This window comes from Melanerpes formicivorus, unplaced genomic scaffold (assembly GCF_026170545.1).
Source record: "Melanerpes formicivorus ecotype bairdi unplaced genomic scaffold, bMelFor1.0.p_v2 SCAF_57, whole genome shotgun sequence".
NCBI lineage: Eukaryota > Metazoa > Chordata > Aves > Piciformes > Picidae > Melanerpes > Melanerpes formicivorus.
The window spans coordinates 2,903,316-2,930,039 of NW_027142409.1; the positions used below are offsets into that span (position 1 = coordinate 2,903,316).

The following is a 26,724-nucleotide window of genomic DNA, read 5'->3' on the forward strand; positions in this document are numbered from 1 at the left end:
CATATTTACTGCCTAATCTGGTTGTTTTCCCCAAGCATATTCTATTATTCAGCTTCATTGCTCTAGAGAAAATAAATTCCTTTCAGTGAGCATTTTTGGATTATCCAGAATATAGTTTAACAGCATAGGTTAAAACCAATCAGCTTGGTAACGAAAGTAATTCTGAAAGTATTCCAATTGAGTACTTGGAGTCAGACACTGAGACAGATATTCAGTTGTGGCTTTTGCCATGGAACGTTTCTTCAAAATAATCATGTGGTACTGTATGACAAAGATGAAAATTGTTCTCTGGAGTAGCAATAAAATCTCATTTTATATCACGATAGCATCTCTATTAAACAAAGGATGGAAACATCCCTAGAGCTGATGCTGAGAGCTGCATCTTCTGTTTTTTTCACAAAGTTATATATAGTAATTAAAATACCATGCTTAAGAGAGAAAAACATTTTGTGGTACTTCTGGAATGCAAATTTACATTATTCAATCTCAGCTTAATTCCTTTCTAACTTCCCACTGCTCTGTTATACAACAGATATGTCAAGCAAATAAATGAAATAGTATTTTTGCATGACACATTCTGAGCCCTGTTTTTACCTTTTGTAGATGGGTAGCATGCACTGCAATTTCATAGTAGGAGTTAAGGACAGTATCATAATTAGGAACTGACATTAGCATATTTGAAACGTAAAAGTGAATTTGGTTCACTTAACAAATATGTATTTTTTTACATTTAATTTTAATTATTTAACTGCTGTCTGTGCAATCTTTTCTCTACAAATACTAAACACTGACATTCTAAAATGAATAAAGATATCATCTTTGCTAAGCACTTAGTAAGAGAGATGCAATTTGATAGAAGAATGTTAAAAAATCCTAAAAGTGAATGGTGAAAAGTGAATCAGTGCAACTGATTTCATTTAGAAGATTAATTACTTGACAGACAAAAGCACCTAAATGTCTAACAATACCTAAATGATACCGTTTGCACTTTTACTGTTATGTTTGCACCTGAATAACTGTATGTATGGGAAATGGAGGCCAAATGTCCAGGTCCATTCTATTACGCTTGTAGGAATCTACCCACAAGGAGCTTATCTAAAGCTATAGCCACAACAGTGCAGTTCAAACCTAGGAATACTGGTATCAAATATTATCACTACACAGGGAAATTGCTTCCAGGGTCAAACATTCTTTTACAAAACAAGACGACATATTTTTACATGCAGAATATTGGAAAGGTCAGTGTAGATTTGCTTACCTGTGGTTGACCTGATAGTTGAGGTGATGTTGGAAGATGCCATCGCAGGTATACATTCATCATCTTGGGAATAGCCTGCCTGAATGGCACGCAAGTAACTGTGGCTTCTTGTTCGGAAACATCCAGGGAGGTCAAGGGCATCCATTGCCTGAGCTTCAACTTCACTAAACACTGATTCACACACCGATTCAAATTGCCCATTAACCTCTGCTTCACTCATCTGAATAAACAACAACAATGCATTTGATTTTTGACTTGCTTTTTTGTGATCATCACGGCCTCAACATCTCAAATGGACACCTGTACATTGATGAAGAACTGTTTTAGCAAATAGTTAAAATGTAGTAAATCCCTCCTGATCACACTCACATTTTTTTAACTTATATCAGTTATTTATATGTATATAGTAAGTACATCACACACACTATACAACTAATCTTACATTTAATATCTTTTGGCATATTGAGAGGATTGTAAATACATGATTTAACAGTAATCCACAAGATTGCTCTGTGCTGATGGAAATCCATGCTCTGCCAAGACAGGAAAACAGAAATCAGCTATACTGATACTAGCCCCCAAAAGGTGAATGTGGATTGCCTGGGTTCCTCACTTGTCAGCAAAGTTACTATTCATGGACATTTATCCTGTGTGTCAAGGCTCAAGTAAGTATTTCACACCTAAAGATGTGTAACTTCAGAGCAGGTGATGCTTCTGAATAGTTTGAGAAATACTGCATCTGAGAGTTGTGTCTAATGAAGCCTGTGAAAGAATAACCATTCCCTGAAATAGAGTGAAAAGTGGTCAAGATGAGAAAGTAATGCTTGGACCACCTTTTGATGGGAAATGGCCCAAAGTCAAACTCATTCTCTGGTTAGCCATTCAACTATTGTGGAAAAATGTGATGCAGACACTACTGCTGCTTTTCTTCAGCAGCATTATTTGAAGTCTGACACTTCTGCCAGCAGGTGTGCTGAGGAACCCTGCCTATTGACAGGGGTACCCTAGATGTGTGTACATGTACCACCTACCAGGCTGACCCCTTGGGTGATTTCAGCACCAACCTCCAGTTTGCTGCAGAGCTTGGGCAGGATCCAGCTTCTATCTGCTGACCCTGTCTTAGAGGCTGAGCATGGTGGAGATCTGTACATTTTCAGGTAGCTTTTAGGGTTTAAGCAGGCTGGCCACCTTTGGGGAATGTCTCAGTAGGGAAATGTATATTGCAGTTTGAAAATGACTGCCTAAATTCTACCCACATAATTTTTAACAGGTTCTCTGAACTCAGCCCCAACTACTTGTAAATGTTTCTGAATAATTCAAAATGATGTTTTATCCAAAATGAAACAGGAAGTTAACACTGGACAGACAAATGCATGGTTGCCTGATACATCCTCTGGATAACATTTTTTTAAAAGAGAGTGCATCAGTATAAATACCAAATAAAATTTGTAGCATCACTAAACATCACATCCAGCTGGTATCACTTTTTCTATAAGGCTGCTAAGTGCATTTTTCATCATCACTGTCCCTAGTACATTATTCATCACGGAAACAGAGTGAGTGCAAATGTTTCAAATGTTTCATGAACTTGATTAAGTAAATGGAATTTTCATATGAAACTTCTGATGATAATGAATAACTGATATTTTAATTTCATGTAAGACATTTTAGCTACTAAATCTCTTCTGAAACGAATGACTTTACCCTTCATAAAATTTGCTTCTAATAAAGCTAAGTAGACTAATGCAATCTCAAAAAGATTTAAAAAAAATGCATCTTACTCTGAAATATTTTACATACATCATAGATCAGTAAATTTATGGTAATGTAGTCTAGAAACACTTTAAATCCTAATCACTTCTTTGAAACTAAGGTAATTTCCAATTGAAAAATTGTGACCGTTTGAGGCTGTGCCTTTAAGAAAGAGACACTGTGGCTGAATGTTTTGTAAACAAAAGACAGGTCTAAACAAATTTCATTGGTAGATTGGTAGAATGCAACCTTAAGTTTTGAGTGTCGCTGAGATTTTCTCCACTTTGCTCTTCCCTACTCCCTTTTTGCAGCTCATCCACTTCTAGGCTCTCTGCCAGACTGACCTTGGACAGATAAGCGTGGCCTACTAATTTATAACTGCTTCTATTAACAATTGCTCTTTTTCTCTCTTTCTAAACCTCTTTGGGGAAAAAGGGGAGAGAATGGGGTTCAGGGAGGGGGAACCCTCCTCCATAAAGGGGGGGAAATTTCATTCCTGTATTTCTTTGCTGTATATTTCTGTGTATATATACCCTGCATTCCCTAAAACTTCTTGTAAATATAGCATTCCTTTTGCTCTTCCGGCTGTGGCTAGCTGTGGTTATTTTTTTTCCTTCACTTTGTGGGGGGGGAGAAGGCTGGACCTTCCTCTCAAACCCATGACATTTTTTTTTTTGGCCGCCCAACTCGGGGCTTGAGGATAATTAGCTTGATTTATTGCTTGCTCTAACCAGACTAGCAAACAGGAAGGTGCTTTGGATTTTTAAGCAATTGCTGTTCTCAATATGTTTGGTTCTGGTCTACAAGTATTGTCTGGGCCTCCTTGTCGATCATCTGGGTAAATATTTGATGCACAAAATTTATTTGTGGTTTATGTACAGGGTGAGGCTCCTGTATGGACGCTGTATGGATATTTTCTGGCCACTGAGATACAGGAATGTGACCTCTAGCAGTCTCCCGATTGAGATTAAGGAGTTTAAGATCCCAGTAGGGGAAAGACTAACTTTAAGTGATGGCTGGGATCCAAAGGTGATTTATTTGATGTGTGTAATCCTGCTCTCGGTGATAATTAATGTGTATTCGCTGTTTTCCTTGCGCCGGGAGAAAAAGGTGTCCAGAGCGTGTTTTATTATTAAGCCTAGGTCAAAGAAGAAGCGGCATTCCTCTAGGTCATCCCCAGAGACGTCCAGTGATGAGTGTGGAGAATGTGTGTCAGTTAAAGAGAAAGCTAAAAAGTCTATTGGAAAAGCTGCTTTGAACAGTTTTGTCGCTGATTCTGGCAAGATACCAGGGGCGGCGGCAACTGCCAACATGGTGGTTCCTCCTCCTCCTTCTTCTTCTTCGGCCATTAACAAGGCACAGTCATTTCCGCCTCCTTGCACAGCGGGACCGGAAGCCACTCCCCCAGCAGCTGATCTGTCTCAAAACCTGTCAGGTTCTGTTAAGGTGGATGTAAATTCAAACACAACTCCAATTAAGCAAGTAGCTGTTTTAAAGACTAGAAGTGGAAAGGCCAAAGAGGATCCAGGACCTAATGGAGGAGAAGAGCAGGAGACTGATCCCGGTGAAGGACCCTCTACTAGAAAAGATCCTGCTGAGGAGGAAGAGAAGGTTTGTTTTAAAGATCTAGCTGAGTCAGTGAGATCAAAACAGGATAGAGATACAGCTAGGACAGGAGCTAGCAGTGGTGGTTCTCAGCTTAAAGAGATCCTTAAAAGAGTGACAGCAGCATTATGGGGACAACAAGTTGAGGAAGATGTGGTAGATGGACAAGGAGACGACATTTCCGAATGTTCTTCACCACGGGAAGAGTTAAGAATGTCCATAAAGATTACACCAGAGCAGATAAGGAGCCAGTTCTAGCTTGCTTAGTAGATGTGATGATACAGGTGCTCCAGCTCTAATGGTTGGAGACAAGTCAGCAGCTCAGTTAGGAACTCTCTCGAGGGATAATGGAATAGATAGACATCTAGGCAGGGTTCTCGGTAAGGTTAATCTGTGGATACGCCTTTTAAAGGAAGTCGCCCTGCGATACCCTTCCCAAGATGATCTTCCATGGAATCCTAAACCCTGGACTACCATAGATGAGGGAATTAAGCGCTTGAGAGAATTTGCTGTTAGAGAGATACTCTATGGTGAACATGAAACTCTGAATCCTAATGACATTCCTGTGGGTACTGGTCTTGCTAAAAGGATAATCAAACTTGCTCCTTCTAATTATGCAAACATTCTGGCAAGCAGAATTGTGTCAAGAAATTATGGTGGAGCTTCTCCTACGGTTGGCCAATTCAGTGATCAAATGAGACAATTGGAGGATAGCATGACACGTGTTTCTTTGGTTTCAGCCATTGAAACTCTGTCTGGAAAAATTGAGCATGAAAGAGCTGAAAGATTCCATATCCCAATTGGCACAAAGAAATAATTCTAAATCTTCCTCCTGGTGGATACGAGTTTCATCTGTGAGGAATACACATCCTCCAAGGAGATCATTCCAAAACAGATCAAATCAAAATAGACCACCGAGGCAATCACGTAGGATTATTTGGATAACTCTGCGTGATCAGTTTGGTGAGAACATGAACCGCTGGGATGGCCAACCAACTTCTAATCTTTTCAGGAGACTAAGGGAATTGCAAAGTGGCAGAACCAGAGGAATCAATATCAGACGGGTAGCTGTTAGTTCCACAGTTCCCCAGAACAACTCTAGTAGCTCCAACAGTGGATCCAGTTCTAACACTGCACACTGTGCTCAATGCACATGTGGGCATGTTCCCCATAACTAGGGGTGCCCTGCCTCCCACCAGGGGGAGGAGAGGGATAACAGAGATAATAGAATCCATTGGGATGTGTACATCCAGTGGCCTGGCACTTCACAATTTCGGAAGTACAGGGCCTTGGTTGACACAGGAGCTCAGTGCACCCTAATACCATCAAATTATCAGGGATCAGAGTCTATAACTATTTTGGGAGTCACTGGTGGATATCAAGAGTTAAGTAAGGTGGAGGTTAATATAAGTTTAACTGGTAAACAATGGAGGAAGCATACAGTTGTGACCAGACCTGATGCACCTTGTATTTTGGGAAGGGATTTTCTGAGAGAAGGGCGTTTCAAAGACCCTAGAGGTTACAAATGGGCTTTTGGAGTTGCTTCTGTAGAAATTGATGGACAAAAATTGAAGCTGTCTGCTAGACCTGAGCTTTCTGATGAATCTGCAGTTGTGGGACAACACAAGATACAGGACATTAAATTGCCGGTTGCTTCTCAGACTGTGCATCACAGACAATACAGAACCAACCGTGACTCTTTGTTGCCCATTCAGAATCTCATTCGTCAGCTGGAGAGTCAGAAAGTCATCAGTAAAAATCATTCACCTTTCAACAGTCCAGTGTGGCCTGTGCGAAACCAGAATGAAGACTGGCGTCTGACGGTCGACTACCAAGCCCTGAATGAAGTGACACCACCTATGAGTGCAGCAGTACCAGACATGATGGAGCTACAGTATGAGCTGGAATCCAAAGAGGCCAAATGGTATGCTACCATAGACATTGCTAATGCATTTTTCTCTATTCCCATAGCAGAGGAATGCAGGCCTCAGTTTGCTTTCACCTGGAGAGGGATCCAGTACACTTTCAACAGATTGCCAATGGGCTGGATCCACAGCTCAAGCATCTGTCATGCAGTAATCCACGATGCTCTGGAGAAAGGTGGTGCTCCAGAACACATCCAGTTCATCAATGATATCATCGTCTGGGGTAAAACTGCTGAGGAAGTCTTCGAGAAAGGTAACAAAATCATGGACATTCTTCTGAATGCAGGTTTTGCCATCAAGCGAGACAAGGTGAAAGGACCTACCACAGAGATTCAGTTTCTGGGAGTGCGGTGGCAGGATGGACGTCGACACATTCCAGTGGATGTGGTAAATAGAGTCTCTGCCATGGCAAATCCCACAAACAAGCAAGAGACCCTACGTTTCTTGGGGATAGTGGGATTTTGGAGACTGCACACTCCTTTATACAGTCAGATTGTGAAACCTCTGTATGATGTGACTTGAAAGAGAAACAATTTCCACTGGGGACCTGAACAACAAGCAGCCTTTGACCAGATAAAGCAAGAGGTAATTCAAGCAATGGGTCTGGGACCTGTCCGAGATGGTCCAGACATTAAGAACATTTTGTACACGGCTGCATGTGACAATGGTCCAACCTGGTGTTTGTGGCAGAAAGCTCCAGGTGAGACACGTGGACGACCTCTTGGTTTCTGGAGTCGAGGTTATAGAGGTTCAGAGGCTAATTATACTCCAACAGAGAAAGAAATTCTAGCTGCCTATGAAGGAGTAAAAGCATCTTCTGAAGTAATTGGAACTGAATCACAACTTCTCTTAGCTCCCAGATTAAGGCAAAGGCTCCACACCACATCATGCCACAGACTCAACATGGTCTAAGTGCATGGCTCTGATAACACAGAGAGCTTGAATGGGAAATCTTGAAAGACCTGGTCTAGTGGAGGTGATCTCAAGTTGGCCTGAAGGTATCAACTGTGCTAAACCTCCAGAGGAGAAAGTAACTCATGCTGAGGAAGCTCCTCCTTACAATGACCTTTCTGATGATGAAAAGAAATACGCTTTGTTCACAGATGGTTCCTGTCGTCTTGTTGGAAACAAGCGGAGGTGGAAGTCTGCAGTGTGGAGTCCAACATGACGAGTTGCAGAGGCAAAGTATGGAGAAGGAGAATCCAGTCAATTTGCAGAAGTAAAACTGTCCAGCTAGCTCTCAACGTAGCTGAACGTGAGAGATGGCCAAAGCTTTATCTCTACACCGACTCATGGATGGTAGCCAATGCTCTATGGGGTTGGCTAAAGAAATGGAAGAAGAGTGGTAGGCTGAGGCAGCCAACCTGTGTCAGGACATTGCTGATCGAGTCAAGAGAATTCCAGTGAAGGTGAGACACATTGATGCTCACATTCCTAAGAGCAAAGCTACTGAGGAACAGCAACACAACCATCAGGCAGATCTAGCTGCAAGAGTTTCTCAAGTAGACATGGACTCTAATCTTGATCTCGACTGGAAACACCGAGGTGAGATATTAGCTTGGTGGGCTCATGATTCGTCAGGACATCAAGGCAGAGATGCAACATTCCGATAGGCTCGTGACAGATCCATAGACATTTCCATGGATGCTATCACACAAGTCATCCATGACTGTGACATTTGTGCTGATATTAAGCAGGCAAAGAGAATTAAGCCCTTGTGGTATGGTGACAGATGGTCCAAGTACAAGTATGGTGAAGCTTGGCAGATTGACTACATCACTCTACTTGTTCTCATTCTGTTAGGTAAAACTCTTTGGGTATTTTCACCCTCAGGAGAGGCTAAACCTGTCCGAGGGGTGGTTTCAGCTGAAGGTCCGGGCCAAACTTATTGGGTAATGCAAGAGAATGGTGAAATTCAGTGCATTCCACAAAGAAATTTAACTTTAGCTGAAAGAGTTAAATTTAAAACTGTTGTTCAGCTACATCACGTCCAAAGGAAGAATCTACGAGGAATCTACGGTGCACGAACCCTGAGAGCCCTGAGTCAACTAAGAGACCCTGAGAATCCTTGTTTCCCTTTTCTTTGCTTCGTCGGTGAAGAGATAAGCTGTTTTCCCATTTTTCTCATTTTCTGATTTTCTTGGACTTTTTGAATCATCTACAGCTGAGTATAGCTGGAATGGACTATGAACTTTACTTACGAGCTGTAAATATTGTCTTGGATTGGATGGACAGTATGAACAGTCAATGAAATTGTTTAGAAGGGGTGGACTGTGACCGTTTGAGGCTGTCCCTTTAAGAAAGGGACACTGTGGCTGAATGTTTTATAAACAAAAGACAGGTCTAAATGAATTTCATTGGTAGATTGATAGAATGCAACCTTAAGTTTTGAGTGTCGCTGTGATTTTCTTCACTTTGCTCTTTCCTACTCCCTTTTTGCAGCTCATCCACTTCTAGGCTCTCTGCCACACTGACCTTGGACAGATAAGATTGGCCTACTAATTTATAACTGCTTCTATTAACAATTGCTTTTTTTCTCTCTTTCTAACCCTCTTTGGGGAAAAAGGGGAGAGAATGGGGTACAGGGAGGGGGAACCCTCCTCCAGAAAGGGGGGGAAATTTCGTTCCTGTATTTCTTTGCTGTATATTTCTGTGTATATATTGTAAATACTGTAAATTGTGTATATATACTCTGCATTCCCTGAAACTTCTTGTAAATATAGCATTCCTTTTGCTCCTCCAGCTGTGGCTAGCTGTGGTTATTTTTTTTTCCTTCACTTTGTGGGGGGGGAGAAGGCTGGGCCTTCCTCTCAAACCCATGACAAAAATAAAAGTTTTCTAAACTTAGATTAAAAATATTAACCATGGAACCCAGCATCTTTCTTTACCATTGGTCAAGAATTAAAAAGGAAGGGTCTCACAAAGCAAACAAATAAGAGCATTAAAATTGTCATGAATCACACAAACTGCTGTTATGTAGGTGGGTCAAGGAGATGATGATGTCATGGAAAAAGACGGATAGTGGCAAACGTTCAGAATTTTAATACATTTGCTTTGCGTAGTACTTATTAAATTCATTTATTACTGGTCTGGAAACAGCTGGACCATGAGGTAGGACATATGTGGTTGACACAAAATCACATAGGTTAATGAAGCCTGAGGAAGAAAGTAAGGAACTATATCCAACAATTGCAGTTAGTCTGGGCAATTGAGCAATCTACCTGCAAATTAAATTTATTGTGGGCATCTTTCCAGGTAATGAACACCGGAATGAAAAATTTTAACCAGAGTTGAAGCCAATTAATTATTATGGACAGCCCAGTGAACATCTCCATACACAGACATGGTCAAAGGGGCAGAAGATGTTGAAATAGTTCTTTGTTATAACATTGTTAAGTGACAGCCAACAGCACTTGTTTAGAATACAGAATTTAAGTCTGGTGAAACTTTCCCAAAACCAGAATGCAATAAAAATAGGAAATAATCAAATCAGGGTAATGAAAATCAAGGCATGAGAATAATGGGGAGAAGTTTTACAAGGGAGCTTTGAAAAACAATAAAAAGTTTGGGAAATGACTGACTAATTTCTAAGTCTGATATGTGCTGTATAAGATTATATTTAGATTTATCCCACATAAAGGATTTGACTGAAGGGCATTAGTCAGATGACTAGGCCCTCCGAAGTCCCCACAGTCAGTGGAGACTGACAGGCATTTCCAGAGGCCTCTCAGCCCTCTTGGGATGTGCACTGTCCTGGAAGAAACTCTTTCACTCCATTAATTACAGAGGAAGCTTTAGTTGTTGCCTCAGTTAAAAGCCTCAGGTTAGACAAGTTGAATCCAGACCTGAATAGCCATGCAATACAAATTGAATGTGAATTAATGTTAAAATGCTTTTAAATGATTTTTTAAAAACATAACTATTGTGTATAATAAGCTTCTCTACCCTACAGTGCCTCACTTAATGGTCAAAGGAAAATATAGTAACATCTGATAAGAGAGCAGGGCCTGCCGGTCATGAAGCAACACAGGAAAGAAATGTCAGGATCAATGAACATTAGAAACATTGGAAATGTTACATAATGTCCTTCGATAAACAGAACATGCACATACTTCGTGAGGCTGCTTGCACTTCAGGCCTGATTCTGCTCTCACTTCAGCATGAATTAGTACTAACTAACCAACGTAGGACCAGTAGGATGGAAGAAAACGTCTCTTTACAGAAGTCCTCTTACACAAAATGATTGATGGAACTTATTGTTTCACCCAAGCAGAGTGAGGTGTTGAGTTTAGAGATGAATCAGTGCTCTTTTGGAGCATAAGTATTTCAATCTATATCTTAATCTGGCAACCCACATTAACCACAATCAAAATAGGTATCTTCAGAGGAGAAGTAGTGTAGGAGCGTACCCCTTATGCTCAGTCTGAACCTTCTTAACATTTAAATATTTAACATAGACTGAAAATTAAAGTGCCAGCATTCATATTTTTCATGAGAAATAAATCGAAAATATAATGTATGACAGTTTCTCTTTGCTTCCAGTGTTCAGTGATTTTTCTTAAAAAAAAGAAAAGTTACATCCCTCAGAACTGAATTACTTTGACAATTAGCATCTTCAGTTTGATTTTACTTTAAAAATAAACAAAACCTAAAATCATCCACTAGTAAGAACTCTTGCATCTGTGATTAACCCATAAGAAAAGTAATAACAAGCATTTCCCACCTGACTAACACAGCTGGCCTGACTGAGTGTGCTCACTGCTCTCATATAGCTCTGATTCCTTGAGCGAAATTTTGGGGAATTGTAGTTTGCAGAGGGATCCAGGTTGTGACCCCCAGGCATGTCACTTGCAGTTTGAAGGTAGCTCTGACTGCAAAGAAAAGAGGAAGAAAAAAGGGAAAGAGTGTAAAATTAAAGATGGAATCAGTTAGGACACTTAAGACAGTCATTTCTACGAGATTCACAAATTAATTCCTCAGGGTCCAAATCCCTCTCTCTATATAAAGCGTCATAGATCTGTTGCAGTCATACACGTTAGCACAAACAGAGAATCTGCAATTCTACTACCTAGATGATATGAAATTTGCAGTCTTTGCAGCATTCAGACATCATAATTCCTCCTGGCTATTAATGCTGAACTTTACTAAAAGAGGATATCTAGGTCAAAAGGAACAAGAACCAGAGCTAAAGCACAAACCAAAGTAACTAAAAATCTTCCTTTATAGATAAAATCTATTACTTATCATCTGATTTTCTTCAGGGTGTTTTGCATCAAGAGACCTTTTATCTTCAAAGGATTGATAGCTTTTTACAAAAGATCAAAATATCCCATGCTCAGCTAAAAGAAATAGATTAATAAAGAACTTGGAGAAACTTCTTGAAGCTTTGTAAATGCTTTTCTTGCAACACATCTCCGACTTTGGAGGTCTGGGACCTTAATATTGCAATAAGCCCCTTTCAGTACAAATTCACGACAAGAAAATGTTAGTCTTCATGTTTTATATTAAATATACAGGTTATCTATCATTCCAGGACAAATAAAAACTCTAAGGATAATATTTTGCTTCTAGTTAAAAAAAAAATAATTAAATGAAAATTGCAAACAAGGTTTACCAAAATCAGATTTAAAAAGTCATGTAAGACTCACTTCTAGACATCAGTGCATAAACTACTTAATGATTCAGAAAATGTTGCATTTCATCTGGTAAATAGGTAGTTTTTATAATTATTCCTTAAAGGTAGCTTTAATAAAAACACAGTTTCTGGGAATGATAAATTTGTGCCAGTTGAAAGTCTCTCAGGATTGGCAATACAGTTATTTCAAGCTGAGCTGGCAGTTACTCAGTCCAGCAGTGGCTGTGACACATGTCCAAGCTGTCAGGAATTTCCCTGTAAAGGGAGAATCTTCCTCTCTGGAAGCATCAGACCACTCAGTGAATGAGAAAGCCACAGGTTCAACTCCTGGTGCAAAATGAGGCATAAACCAGGACCTTGTTTCTTAGATCATATTTATTAAACATTGAGCACAAACATAGTCTGGGGCTTGAGGAAAGACTAAGCCTTCCTCACTGAATGGGCTTGACCTGAGTTTGGGCTGCCTGAAATCTCTGAGGAGCACTCAGAGAGAAATCTCATCTTTTTTTAATGTCTCCAACTAGAGAAGCAAATAGAATCACATAATAGTTTGACTCAGAAGGGACTGTGACCGTTTGAGGCTGTCCCTTTAAGAAAGGGAATAATCTGGTCAGATGTTTGTAAACGAAAGACGGATCTAAACTAATTTAATTGGTAGATTGGGGGGAAGCGCCTTTTGAGCTGGGAGTACAGCAGTTTTCTGGTCAGTCTGTCTTCCCCTCCTTCGGTGGCATGCAGCTCGCAACTTTCAGGGCTTTCGGCCAAACTGACCTTGAAACTGAAAAACTGCAAGGCCTGTATTAACTGCTTTCCAATTAAAAACTGCTTTCCAATTAAGAATATGCTTTGTTCACAGATGGTTCCTGTCATCTTGTTGGAAACAAGCGAAGGTGGAAGTCTGCAGTGTGGAGTCCAACATGCCGAGTTGCAGAGGCAAAGGATGGAGAAGGAGAATCCAGTCAATTTGCAGAAGTAAAACTGTCCAGCTAGCTCTCGATGTAGCTGAACGTGAGAGATGGCCAAAGCTTTATCTCTACACCGACTCATGGATGGTAGCCAATGCTCTATGGGGTTGGCTAAAGAACTGGAAGAAGAGTGGTTGGCAGAGAAAAGGAAAACCCATTTGGGCAGCCGACCTGTGGCAGGACATTGCTGATCGAATCGAGAGAATTCCAGTGAAAATGAGACACATTGATGCTCACATTCCTAAGAGCAAAGCTACTGAGGAACAGCAACACAACCATCAGGCAGATCTAGCTGCAAGAGTTTCTCAAGTAGACATGGACTCTAATTTTGATCTCGACTGGAAACACCGAGGTAAGATATTCTTAGCTCGGTGGGCTCATGATTCACAGTATCACAGTATCACAGTATCACTTAGGTTGGAAAGGACCTCGGGGATCATCGAGTCCAACCTATCAACACAGACCCCATGACTAAACCATGGCACCAAGTGCCACGTCCAATCTCCCCTTGAACGCCTCCAGGGTCGATGACTCAACCACCTCCCTGGGCAACCGGTTCCAATGCCGAATGACTCACTCGGTGAAGAACTTCCTCCTCACCTCGAGTCTGAACCTCCCCTGGTGCAGCTTGAGACTGTGTCCCCTCGTTCTGGTGCTGGTTGCCTGGGAGAAGAGGCCAACCCCCTCCTGGCTACAACCACCTTTCAGGTAGTTGTAGAGGGCAATGAGGTCACCCCTGAGCCTCCTCTTCTCCAGGCTAAACAATCCCAGCTCCCTCAGCCTCTCCTCATAGGCCTTGTGTTCAAGGCCTCTCACCAGCCTTGTTGCCCTTCTCTGGACACGCTCAAGTGTTTCGATGTCCTTCTTAAACTGAGGGGCCCAGAACTGGACACAGTACTCAAGGTGCGGCCTAACCAGAGCAGAGTACAGGGGCACTATGACCTCCCTGCTCCTGCTGGCCACACTATTCCTAATGCAGGCCAGGATGCTATTGGCCCTCCTGGCCACCTGGGCACACTGCTGGCTCATATTCAGGTGGCTGTCGATCAGCACACCCAGGTCCCTCTCTGTTTGGGAGCTCTCCAGCCACTCCAACCCTAGCCTATAGCTCTGTATGGGATTGCCGTAGCCAAAGTGCAGCACTTGGCACTTGGACTTGTTGAATGCCATCCCATTGGACTCTGCCCATCTGTCCAGTCAGTCGAGGTCCCTCTGCAGAGCCTTTCTACCGTCTAACTGACTAACATCTGCCCCTAACTTGGTGTCATCTGCAAACTTGCTGATGACTGACTCTACCCCTTCATCCAGATCATTGATGAATATATTGAAGAGGACAGGGCCCAGCACTGATCCCTGGGGGACACCACTGGTGACTGGCCTCCAGCTGGATGTGGCACCGTTCACTACCACTCTCTGGGCCCGGCCCTCCAGCCAGTTCCTAACCCAGCACAGAGTGTAATGGTCCAATCCACAGGCTGACAGCTTAGTCAGCAGTTTGCTGTGGGGGACGGTGTCAAAGGCCTTGCTGAAGTCTAGGTAGACCACATCCACAGGCCTCCCCACATCCACCAGGCGGGTCACCTGATCATAGAAAGAGATCAGGTTGGAGAGGCAGGATCTGCCCTTCCTGAACCCATGTTGGCTGGACCTGAGCCCTTGGCCATCCTTCAGGTGTGCAGTTATTGCCGCCAGGATAATCTGCTCCATCACTTTCCCTGGCACTGAGGTCAGGCTGACCGGCCTGTAGTTTCCAGGTTCCTCCATCCGACCCTTCTTGTGGATGGGGACCACGTTGGCCAGTTTCCAGTCATCTGGGACCTCACCTGTGAGCCAGGACTGGAGGAAAATGATGGAGAGTGGCCTAGCTAGCACATCTGCCAACTCTCTCAGCACCCTAGGATGGATCCCATCCGGTCCCATGGACTTGTGAATATCCAAGTGGCTCAGCAGGTCGTGAACTAATTCCTCATGGATTTCCGGGGCATTACACTGCTCCCCAACCCCATCGCCCAGCTCAGGAGGCCACTCGTCCTGAACTCCTGCCTTGCTGTTAAAAATTGAGGCAAAGAAGGTGTTCAGGACCTCAGCTTTCTCCTCATCCTCAGTCACCGCGTTCCCCTCCAGGTCCACCAGGGAGTGCAGGTTCTTCCTGCCCCTCTTCTTATTGTTAATATATTTATAAAAATGCTTTTTATTATCTTTGACTGAGGTGGCCAGCTTCAGTTCCAGCTGGGCCTTTGCCTCCCTAATTTTATTCCTACATAATCTAACAGCTTCCTTGAACATACCTCGAGAAGCCTTCCCCTCCTTCCAAAGGTGATACAGCCTCCTCTTCCCCCTTAAATCCTCCAGGAGCTGCTTGCTCATCCAGGCCGGTCGCCTTCCCCGCCGGCTTGCCTTCCGGCATGTGGGAACCGCCAATTCCTGTGCCTTCAAGAGCTCCTGTTTGAAGTAGGTCCAACTCTCCTGAACCCCTTGGTTCATGAGGGCTGGTACCCAGGGGACTTTGCAGACAAGTTTTTTTAAATAGGCTGAAGTTCGCCCTTCGGAAGTCCAAGGTGAAGGTTTGTTGGTGCTCCTCCCTATCTCCCTGCATATTGAAAACTTCACTATCTCGTGGTCACTGCACCCTATAGGGAGCCTCCCACGATCACGTCTCCCACCAGCCCTTCCCTATTGGAGAACAGCAGGTCAAGCAGAGCCTGTCCCCTGGTAGGCTCGCTTCGTCAGGACATCAAGGCAGAGATGCAACATAGCAATGGGCTCGTGACAGATTGTTGCAGTTTGAGATGGGTGCCCCCCTGCAATGTTTACTTCCTGTGTCCAGAAGTCCAGCCCAGAGGGGTGGACACAGGAAATTATGTAGTATTTCATACCACAATCCTTTGCACCACTATAAGATCCAGTGAGGAGTCTAGCACTTTTCTTCCTCGTCCGTCAGCCCGTAACTTGGGGAGATGTCTCCTGGCTTTGGGCCTGGCTAGACCCAAGGCCATGGGGGGATGAGCAGTCTCAGATCTAGCCAGCTGAGACTAGCCTAGGAGTGGGAGGGGGAAGAAGGAGCCCTGGGGGTCTTGGGTGTACCCTCAGGTGGGGATGGGATCTCTCTGGGTCTGTTTTGGGATTTTTCTTTGTCACTGTGCTTTTGGCTTTCTGTAAATGTTCACTTCTTTCTATTGAAACTTTCCATCACTTTTGCAATCCGTTTGTCTGAGTGTTTATTGTTGCCAGGGGTGGAAAAGGGGGCTGCCTCAACCCAGCACATAGACATTTCCATGGATGCTATCACACAAGTCATCCATGACTGTGACATTTGTGCTGCTATTAAGCAGGCAAAACGACATAAGCCCTTGTGATATGGTGACAGATGGTCCAAGTACAAGTATGGTGAAGCTTGGCAGATTGACTACATCACTCTACCACGTTCTCGTTCTGGTAAGCAATACGTGCTTACTATGGTAGAGGAAAACACTGGATGGTTAGAAACGTGTCCAGTTCCACATGCAACTGCACGCAACACCATTCTCGGTCTGGAGAGACAAGTCCTGTGGAGACACGGAATTCCAGAGGGGATTGAATCAGACAATGGAACTCATTTCAAGAACAACCTTGTAAAGAACAGGGCAAAAGAGCACGGTATTGAGTGGATATTCCATATTCCCTACTATGCACCAGCTTCAGGGAAGATTGAACGCTACAACAGTTTGTTGAAGATCACTCTTAAAGCCATGGGGGGTGGATCTTTGAAAAACTGGGAAAGGCATTTAGCACAAGCAACCTGGCTGGTAAATAGTAGAGGTTCAGTGAACCGAGCTGGACCTGCACATTCAGAATTGGTACAGAAAGTAGAAGGTGATAGAGTTCCTGTTGTTAGAGAAAAGAATCTGTTAGGTAAAACTGTTTGGGTATTTTCATCCTCAGGAGAGGCTAAACCTGTCTGAGGAGTGGTTTCGGCTGAAGGTCCGGGTCACACTTATTGGGTAATGCAAGAGAATGGTGAAATTCAGTGTGTTCCACAAAGAAATTTAACTTTAGCTGAAAGAGTTTAATTTCAGACTGCTGTACAGCTACATTGCATCCAAAGGAAGAATCAACGAGGAATCTATGGTGCATAAACCCTGAGATCCCTGAGACAACTAAGAGACCATGAGATTCCCTGTTTCCCTTTTCTTTGCTTCGTCGGCGAAGAAATGAACTGTTTTCCATTTTTCTCATTTTGTGATTTTCTTGGACTTTTGAATCATCTACATCTGAGCATAGCTGGAATGGACTATGAACTTTACTCACAAACTTTAAATATCGTCTTGGATTGGATGGACAGTATGAACAGCCAATGAAATTGTTTAGAAGGGGTGGACTGTGACTGTTTGAGGCTGTCCCTTTAAGAATGGGAATATTGTGGTCAGATGTTTGTAAACGAAAGACGGATCTAAACTAATTTCATTGGTAAATTGGGGGAAGCACATTTTGAACTGGGAGTACAGCAGTTTTCTGGTCAGTCTGTCTTCCACTCCTTCGGTGGCTTGCAGCTCGCAGCTTTCTGGGCTTTCGGCCAAACTGACCTTGAAACTGATAAACTGCAAGGCCTGTATTAACTGCTTTCCAATTAAGAACTGTTTTTTTTTTTCCTCTCTCTCTTTCTAACCCTGTCTGGGGAAAAGGGGATAGAAGGGGATACAGGGGTGGGGAACCCTCCCTCAGCAGAGGAGGGAACTCTCATTTCTGTGCTACTTTGTTGTATATTTCTGTATATATTGTAAATGCTGTAAATTCTGTACATAAACCTGCAATTTCCTGAACTGCTTTGTAAATATACAGCACCCACTCCTTTGCTAATGCAGCTGTGAGGTTTTTTTTCCCTTTCAACTCTCTTTACTTCTACTCACGGGGGGGGAGTAGGCCCGGCCTTTTCCCCAACCCTACAACAGGGACCTTAAAGATTGCTTAGGTCAAACCCCAAATAGCATTGAGATCCGTCTCCCTGTGTGGCTATGTCTTTTGATGTCAAACGTGATGACCCAAAGTCCCATCACCCGCTGCAAGAGCAGACGGGCATGATAGACCTTGACTTTCACACTTGCCAGGTCTGTCCTCAAGCACTTCTGTGTGTTCTCCCTGACTTGGCCACTGCAGGATAAACACAGACACAGTTTTGATTCCTTAGTGTATCCTTTACTGAATGCCTTCTATAGAACATCCTTTAGCTTCTTTACAGAGGTAAACTATGTAGATACTATGGTATAACTGCTCAAATCAAAATGAAAATGTATGTGATTGATGTAGGCATGTGACCAGAGATTAATTAAGCCACAGTATCACAGTATCACAGTATCACTTAGGTTGGAAAGGACCTCGAGGATCATCGAGTCCAACCTATTAACACAGACCCCATGACTAAACCATGGCACCAAGTGCCACGGCCAATCCCCTCTTGAACGCCTCCAGGGACGATGACTCAACCACCTCCCTGGGCAACCCATTCCAATGACAAATGACTCGCTCGGTGAAGAACTTCCTCCTCACCTCTAGTCTAAACCTCCCCTGGCGCAGCTTGAGACTGTGTCCCCTTGTTCTGGTGCTAGTTGCCTGGGAGAAGAGGCCAACCCCTTCCTGGCTACAACCACCTTTCAGGTAGTTGTAGAGGGCAATGAGGTCACCCCTGAGCCTCCTCTTCTCCAGGCTAAACAATCCCAGCTCCCTCAGCCTCTCCTCATAGGGCTTGTGTTCAAGGCCTCTCACCAGCCTTGTTGCCCTTCTCTGGACACGCTCAAGTGTCTCGATGTCCTTCTTAAACTGAGGGGCCCAGAACTGGACACGGTACTCAAGGTGCGGCCTAACCAAAGCAGAGTACAGGGGCACTATGACCTCCCTGCTCCTGCTGGCCACACTATTCCTAATGCAGGCCAGGATGCCATTGGCCCTCCTGGCCACCTGGGCACACTGCTGGCTCATATTCAGGTGGCTGTCGATCAGCACACCCAGGTCCCTCTCTGTTTGGGAGCTCTCCAGCCACTCTGACCCCAGCCTGTAGCTCTGCATGGGATTACCGTAGCCAAAGTGCAGCACTCGGCACTTGGACTTGTTGAATGCCATCCCATTGGACTCTGCCCATCTATCCAGTCGGTCGAGGTCCCTCTGCAGAGCCTTTCTACCCTCTAACTGACTAACATCTGCCCCTAACTTGGTGTCATCTGCAAACTTGCTGATGACTGACTCTACCCCTTCATCCAGATCATCGATGAATATATTGAAGAGGACAGGGCCCAGCACTGATCCCTGGGGGACACCACTGGTGACTGGCCGCCAGCTGGATGTGGCACCGTTCACTACCACTCTCTGGGCCCGGCCCTCCAGCCAGTTCCTAACCCAGCACAGAGTGTAATGGTCCAATCCACAGGCTGACAGCTTAGCCAGCAGTTTGCTGTGGGGGACGGTGTCAAAGGCCTTGCTGAAGACCAGGTAGACCATATCCACAGGCCTCCCCACATCCACCAGACGGGTCACCTGATCATAGAAAGAGATCAGGTTGGAGAGGCAGGACCTGCCCTTCCTAAATCCATGTTGGCTGGACCCGAGCCCTTGGCCATCCTTCAGGTGCGCAGTTATTGCCGCCAGGATAATCTGCTCCATCACTTTCCCTGGCACTGAGGTCAGGCTGACTGGCCTGTAGTTTCCAGGTTCCTCCATCCGACCCTTCTTGTGGATGGGGACCGCATTGGCCAGTTTCCAGTCATCTGGGACCTCACCTGTGAGCCAGGACTGGAGGAAAATGATGGAGAGTGGCCTAGCTAGCACATCTGCCAGCTCTCTCAGCACCCTAGGATGGATCCCATCCGGTCCCATGGACTTGTGAATATCCAAGTGGCTCAGCAGGTCCCGAACTAATTCCTCATGGATTTCCGGGGCATTACTCTGCTCCCTGCCCCCATCGCCCAGCTCCGGAGGCCACTCGTCCTGAACTCCTCCTGCCTTGCTGTCATTACAGTCAAAGTGATAGTGGGTCTAATTTGGGTTTAGATGATGAAATCATCTCATGAAATCATGTAGCAGTGCATTTTTTGTTCCCACAAGTATGAAGACAAACAGATTAAGAGAAGTGGTGTAGAGCCTCCCTATCTATATTTAGTTCCCAGATGTAATGAAATCTGCTTTTTTCTGTAGGAAGCAGGCTGATGACTCACCTGCTTCATGTCACTCTGATTCTTTGCATATGCTTTACTATATCTGTCCAGTATTGTTAATTTAGTATTTTTCAAAACAGTTAGATGAGTGCCTTGTGGATTTTCTGTCACAAGGTGGCAAAATCTGGGATTCTAGGTTCAGAAACAGTTTGTGAAGAAGTTGTTTGAGGTTTCTTCGTTAAAACATGGGTCATATTAAGAAATTATAGAGACAGTAGAATTAAATAATAAATTAATGATTATTTTATAAATTACTTCAAAACAAATTAATGTAAACTGGCTCTTAATAACTGTCTCCTTTGCTAAGTAATGCTCAGCAACCTACTATTTCATTATGCACATACCAGTTCCTTGTGAAGTATTGCTATCATTAAATACAATCAACGATTCTTACAGCAATAATTTCATAGGAAAGAAGCCCAGTATTCCCTGGTACTGCTAATCAGCTGAGTCTTGATGGATGAGTTTGGACATGACCTGATAGTTAAATAATTTTTTGTTTACCATTGGAGATAAATTGATTCACAAGACTGTAGCAAAATAAATGATGTTATGCATATTAGGCTGTAAAGGCAATTTCACATCTGTTTGATTAATACTTCAAAATATTCCTGATAAAAACAAATTATTAATTTTCATTTCTAAGGTATGTACTCAAAGGTGTCTTCTAGGATAATTGTGTCAATGCATGGTAAAAATTATGATCTTTCTATAAATGTGATCCAGAAAAAAAATATATGGCATGGATCCCAAAGTTCCATGGGGAGATTGCTCTCAGATGTCATTATCTGTTGCTCAAGGAACTTTCATGCTTGTCAACAACACTATGGAACACACACCATATGTGTCATTATTAAATACTGGCTTCTTAAACGACATCTGCTCTATAAGTTAAGGAACAAAATTTTTGACCTTCATTTCTGAGATACCACAGCTCTATCACTTTGATCACTTTGTGATCTGTAGTAGATGATCTTATAGCTCAGCCCGTTCTTCTACCCCCAGAATTTACTTTTACCAAAACATCCCAAAACCAGCTCTCCTTCATTTTTTCCCAACTCAGCTCCTAATCCTTATTGCTCCCTAGAATCCTCTTATTTCCCAGCTCAGAGCTGTCCTGCTCAAGACCTTCATAAAACACCGTTACAGAAGCCAGAAATGGGCCATTTATCCTACTCCCGTCCTCTGCAGATTTCAAAACACCCTTAATACCTCTATCTGTCAGCAGTGACTGGCTCATCCATGTTACAGCCATCTAATCTTACTCGCTCACTGGGGACACTGGCTTTCACAAAAGCACAAATTCTTATTCTTGTGCAAACTAATGGATCTTGCCCATAAATTGAGTTTAGGAATAGAACAGGGAAAATTAGCTACTGGTAAATACCTTTTACTTTAGCCCTACAAGTAACAAGACGAACAAAACAGACCCCACCCCAAGCAAACGAATTTTTTTAATTCTAAACATCTGTGTCTTGCCATGTCTTGTAGCTGTCCTTATCAGGATTTGGTACAATAAAAATGTCAAAAGAAGTTTTAGTTTACTTATACTGTAATCAAAAAGCATTAGATAATGTTTACCAAGAAATTTCAGGAGATGGAAGATGTATATCTACATCTCCTTATTTTTTCCCCACTTACACCATTATAACAGAAGACTTGTGAGACTAGAAAAGCAATTTAGAACAGGTTTCCTGAAGTCACTGCTGTGTGACAAGTATTACTGTAAGCTAGAGCTACAACAAGCAGTACTGCACAGTGACCTAAGCAACCAGTGTACGTTTTGTTGAAGCCAAATCTTTTTGTTATTTGGTGAAAAGATATACATAACAATAAACTGACAGGTTTTCACTATTAGCACACATTTAATGACACAGAGGATGACATGGTTTTAAAGCTTATAGCTAATTTAGGGTGGAAACAAAAAAATCCCCTAACTTTCCCATACAAATGCAAATTCTGAGCAGCAGTCCTTGACAGTCAAGACACAGCCCCAGTGGAAACATGGGGTGTATGAGTCCTGGAAAGGGATCTGTCACACTGCTTTTAATTTTGTTTCCTGTCTGTATTTTATTTTCTAATAAGTGATTGATATAGGCTTTCTCACAAACCTAATACCTTTGCTAAAAGTACAAACATGATGCCAACGATGCAGCAAATGTCATACACTTGCCAAGGTCATTCCTTAATCTACTCACTCTAAATGGTGATTGCTCCCCAGAGTAGCTATTCTCTGTCATGTGTTCAGCTACCATTGTACCTTGGGTCAGGAAGTTACCAAGAGTGAACTTAAATACTCCTAGGTCTCTAAAAGTTGTAGCAAGAAAGTCACCTTCTGACTGTGAATGCATCTATCAGGTTTATTAAAGGAACATCAGAGACAAAGAAAAGACCATTTCCCATCAAATTAATTCTTGGAATTGTAATATTCTAAAATCATACCTTTTAATTTTCATTATCATGCCTGCATTTGTCCAAAAATTTGAGAATGAATGGGAACATTACAGAAAGTACAATCTCTTCTGTTTAAATCAGTATATGCAATTCAGAAGTATCATTCTGGGACAAAAAGATGGCATTTATAAAAGAATTCATCTTGGGCATCTAAAAGGGAGGTGCATTAGGATTAGCACGGTAGTGTAAGTTATCAAAACCTATTTTATTGAGAGATTTACATTTCAATGGATATTAATTTTGCTATTTGGATCTATCTTAACCATGTCTTTGTAGACACATGAAATAACTCATCGACCAGAATCTAATGATCAAGTGTAGCTATCAGTGCCATTGTGCAGCAGCTACAAGTCATACTGTGTCTCCACGAATCCCTGCTGAAGTCAATAGAGCTCTGCAAAGGGGCGCAGATGTGTCTGCATGCAGCCCACTGGAGAGCTCAGAGCATAGACATTAAGGCTGATTCTCCCTTCAGAGTGCCACAGTTAGTCTGCTTCTTTGAAAAAAATGAAAGTATACATAAATCTGGCAAATTTATCTGTAGCAAAGACTTTCTTTTCTAATCTTTGCCAGACTGGAGCTTCTCTTTGATCAGTGACAGATATGAGAATTTGGACTAAATTAAAATTTTAAGATTCTTATATTTTTCATCATTGGCCCACAGCCTTTTTTTTTAAAAAGGTGCCTCAAAGATACTGAACATTTGATTTATTATAGGAATATGTTAGGAAAGAGGTGGAGACTGCTGTTTCCATCCTTATGAAATGCCTACTAATCACCAGTAGGAGAGACCCTTTCTTGTCAGTAAGTTTTTAAGAATTTTGTACAAAATGAACCAGAAGAGAATGAAAGGAAATCATTTAGAGTGGTTAAACAGTTTGGTGGTCTGTCTGTTCCTTGTCAACATACAGAGGATGTAGGCTCAAGCCAGCCTGTACTCCAAATCATGCAGAATGTGCATGTAATAAAAGGTGTTTGATGTGGGAAATCTAAACTCGGAGCTATTGTTTGTAAGAAGTGACAGATGTGCACATATCACTAATCCTAAATGTCTTGTTCCGATATCCTGTTTTGAGCTTGGCCTGGAGAGAAGGCAGTGAACTGGTCAGAAACAAAACTCAGGCAGAGGTTACAATGAAAACTTGGAGGCATTCTATGCATGGTGCAGCAGTTCAGCAAATGAATCTGAGGATCTAAGCAGAAATCAAATACTGGATGCATGTTCCTAAATCCTGTTGTGGAATTGAGATATTTTCTTCAGGAAGCTATCTCACTTTTATCCCCCCCCCCAGTTGTTTTTTTTTTTAAATTTGCCTTTGGTACATATACATATGTAAAAAAAATAGTGCTAAGGCAGAATCAATATAGATTGCAGACCATCAGGACTCTGTAAGCATGATCATGAGCTTAATTTGAAGAACATACATGGAAGTCCATTAAAGCCAATAGGTATTAAACATAAAAGGCCTTTTCAGGCTGAAGTTAAAGACACTAATGAGACTACATAATTTCTGGGCAAAAAAATAGTTGAATTTGAAGAAGTTAAATGATTACTGCTTTTTAGCATCTTAATTTTCAAAACCTTGCCTGAAAAAGAGTCTCTACACACATACTTTAAAATCTCATTTAGATTTTATTAAAAAATAAAAAAAAAAAAATGAGAAAAACAGCTCTTGATCCTTTAGAATGAAAAATAAAACATATTTGTTGAATACAGGAATGAATAAGAACCAGAAACATATTTCCTTTGGATATCACTATTTGCGCTTGAGAGACTGGTCTAAATCTTCCTACATTTTCACATCTATTTCATAATTGCATCTTTCCTTCCTGGGAAGGCTCCGCACTTTGTTTCATGCCTGAGGATCCCTTTTCCATCCCTAATCCACAGTAATACATTTCAACCCTACAACAAAAAGGTGATGTTCACTACAATGAGGCAGGAGATTTGGGCTCAATGAGTCCCTGAGTTTCACACTATGCAAATTCTAAGAGAACAAGGTGCCTAACACTGCTTAACAGGGTTTCCTATTATTCTACACATCAAGAAAGGATGGGGACCGTCTTCTGACCTCATAAAAGATACCACCTAGGTAGTCTGATGACTACTGCCCTTTCATCAGCATTCCTTCTTAACCCCGTGGATTAATCTAACCCAGATCTTATTGACTGCAGCAGAGAACACTATCACTGTGCCAGTGGCTCACTGATTGCATTATTAGTTGATAAGATTTTGTAATTAGCTCTCAAACTCTCCTCGGTAAATCTCCAATTTCACCCCTCAGAGAGTCTGAGTAGATGCTACTACACTATAGGGCCTCAGAAAGCTACTAATTGTGACCGTTTGAGGCTGTGCCTTTAAGAAAGGGAATATGGTGGACGGAAGTTGGTAAATGAAAAGAACTATCTAAACTAATTTCATTGGTGAAGTGGGAGGAAGCACCTTCTGAACTGGGAGTGCAGGAAGGTATACTGGGCTTTCCAGCGCTTTTCTGCAGTCTTGCTTCTGCTTATCCTTCAGGCAGCAGCTTGCAGCTCCTGGGCTTTCTGCCAAGGCTTCGGCCTTGAAACTGATAAAGGCCTGTATTAACTCCCTTCCAATTAACACAAACTGCTTCTAACATTTTTTTCTCTCTTTTCTTTCTCTTTCTATCCCACTCTGGGGAAAGGGGGAAAGAGGGGAGAGCGGAGGTGGGAAACCCCCCTCAGCAGAGGGGGGAACTCTCATTTCTGTGCTACTCTATTGTATATCTTTGTATATATTGTAAATATTGTAAATTTGTATATATTCCCCTGCATATCCTACATTGCTTTGCAAATATACAGCTCCACTGCTTTGCTAATTCAGCTGTGAGGTTTTTTTCCCTTCCCTTCAATTTTCTTTCCCTTTACTTTACTGGGGGGAGGGAGGAGGCTTTTGGGCCTTACCCTTCCAACCCCACGACACTAATGAAGTGTGTAATGAGACTTTTTAGAGTCAGAAGACTGAGGCAAAAAAACAAAGACAAATAAAAAGCATATAAAAGATGAGGGCTACTTTTCTAGCAATTTTTTTCCATCTCTTCAATTGAAATTATTTTTCAGAAATGGCTTCAAAACCATTCCTAATTTAAAATGCAGGAGAAGAGTAATGGTAAATTGAAGTTTACTCTTAAAAACTAAGAGAGGCTTGCATCAGTTGTGTGCAGCAATAGATAGCATTGAAAGAGGGCGTTAATTTCTGCAGCAAGGAAGCTGTGCTTGAACTCTCAGTGTGTGAAGTTTCTGCAGCATACCCACTCTTCCACATGTGCACACTTACCTAAGGCTTGTAATACCAAGACTTGTCCCTGTGTATTTACTCTTAGAGAAATACCCACAAATTTGTCTATCACAAAGTAGTATGGTGTTGGCACTAGTGTTGGCAAAGATGGATGAAAAGACAGTGGTTTAGTATCATGCAGCACTTCCAAACTTCTCATGTGGTTTTCACTTCCTCAGGTAGTAAGTGTGCCATGGTTAGTACAAATGGTTGAAAACAGTAAGATTTTAATTTTTTTAAAATTGAGATTTCCCATGTCTTAGAGAAGCTTGTGCTGTTCTGTGATGCCTTCTGAGTCAAGGGCTCTGACAGTTGTGTAGTACAATGGGCAAAGGAAAGAGGCCTGCAGGACCATCTGGCCTTCTGATAAGGAGTCAGAATGCCTGCAGAGCTGTCTGGCCTTCTGATAAGATAAGGGATACCTGCAGGACTGCCTGGCGCCCTGCCAAGATAAGGAATGCCACAGAACACAATGGATCTAGCTGAATCATCAAGAAGTGTCGCAAGGGCACTGTAGTCGTGTAATCATGAGGGTCACAAACAAGTAGGGGGCTTGAAACAGGAGACATCTGTTGGCCCATCCGGCAAGAAAGCAGGATGTTAAAACCGCAAGAGGTGGGGTTGACATGTAATCTGTAACCAATAGTA

General features: G+C 42.4%; 1 protein-coding gene across 10 annotated transcripts in view; it reads right to left on the minus strand.

The window, feature by feature from the left end:
• The window catches only part of DLGAP2 (DLG associated protein 2), an 818,859-nt gene that overhangs the window by 78,003 nt on the left and 714,132 nt on the right, over nt 1–26,724 (minus strand). For all 10 annotated transcript variants that reach the window (XM_068161340.1, XM_068161339.1, XM_068161338.1 and 7 more), the window contains 2 exons: nt 11,264–11,411; nt 1,259–1,478 (listed from right to left, as the gene is read on the minus strand). In XM_068161340.1, the coding sequence (XP_068017441.1) occupies nt 1,259–1,478; nt 11,264–11,411 (368 nt within the window). The remainder of the gene's footprint in view (nt 1–1,258; nt 1,479–11,263; nt 11,412–26,724) is intronic.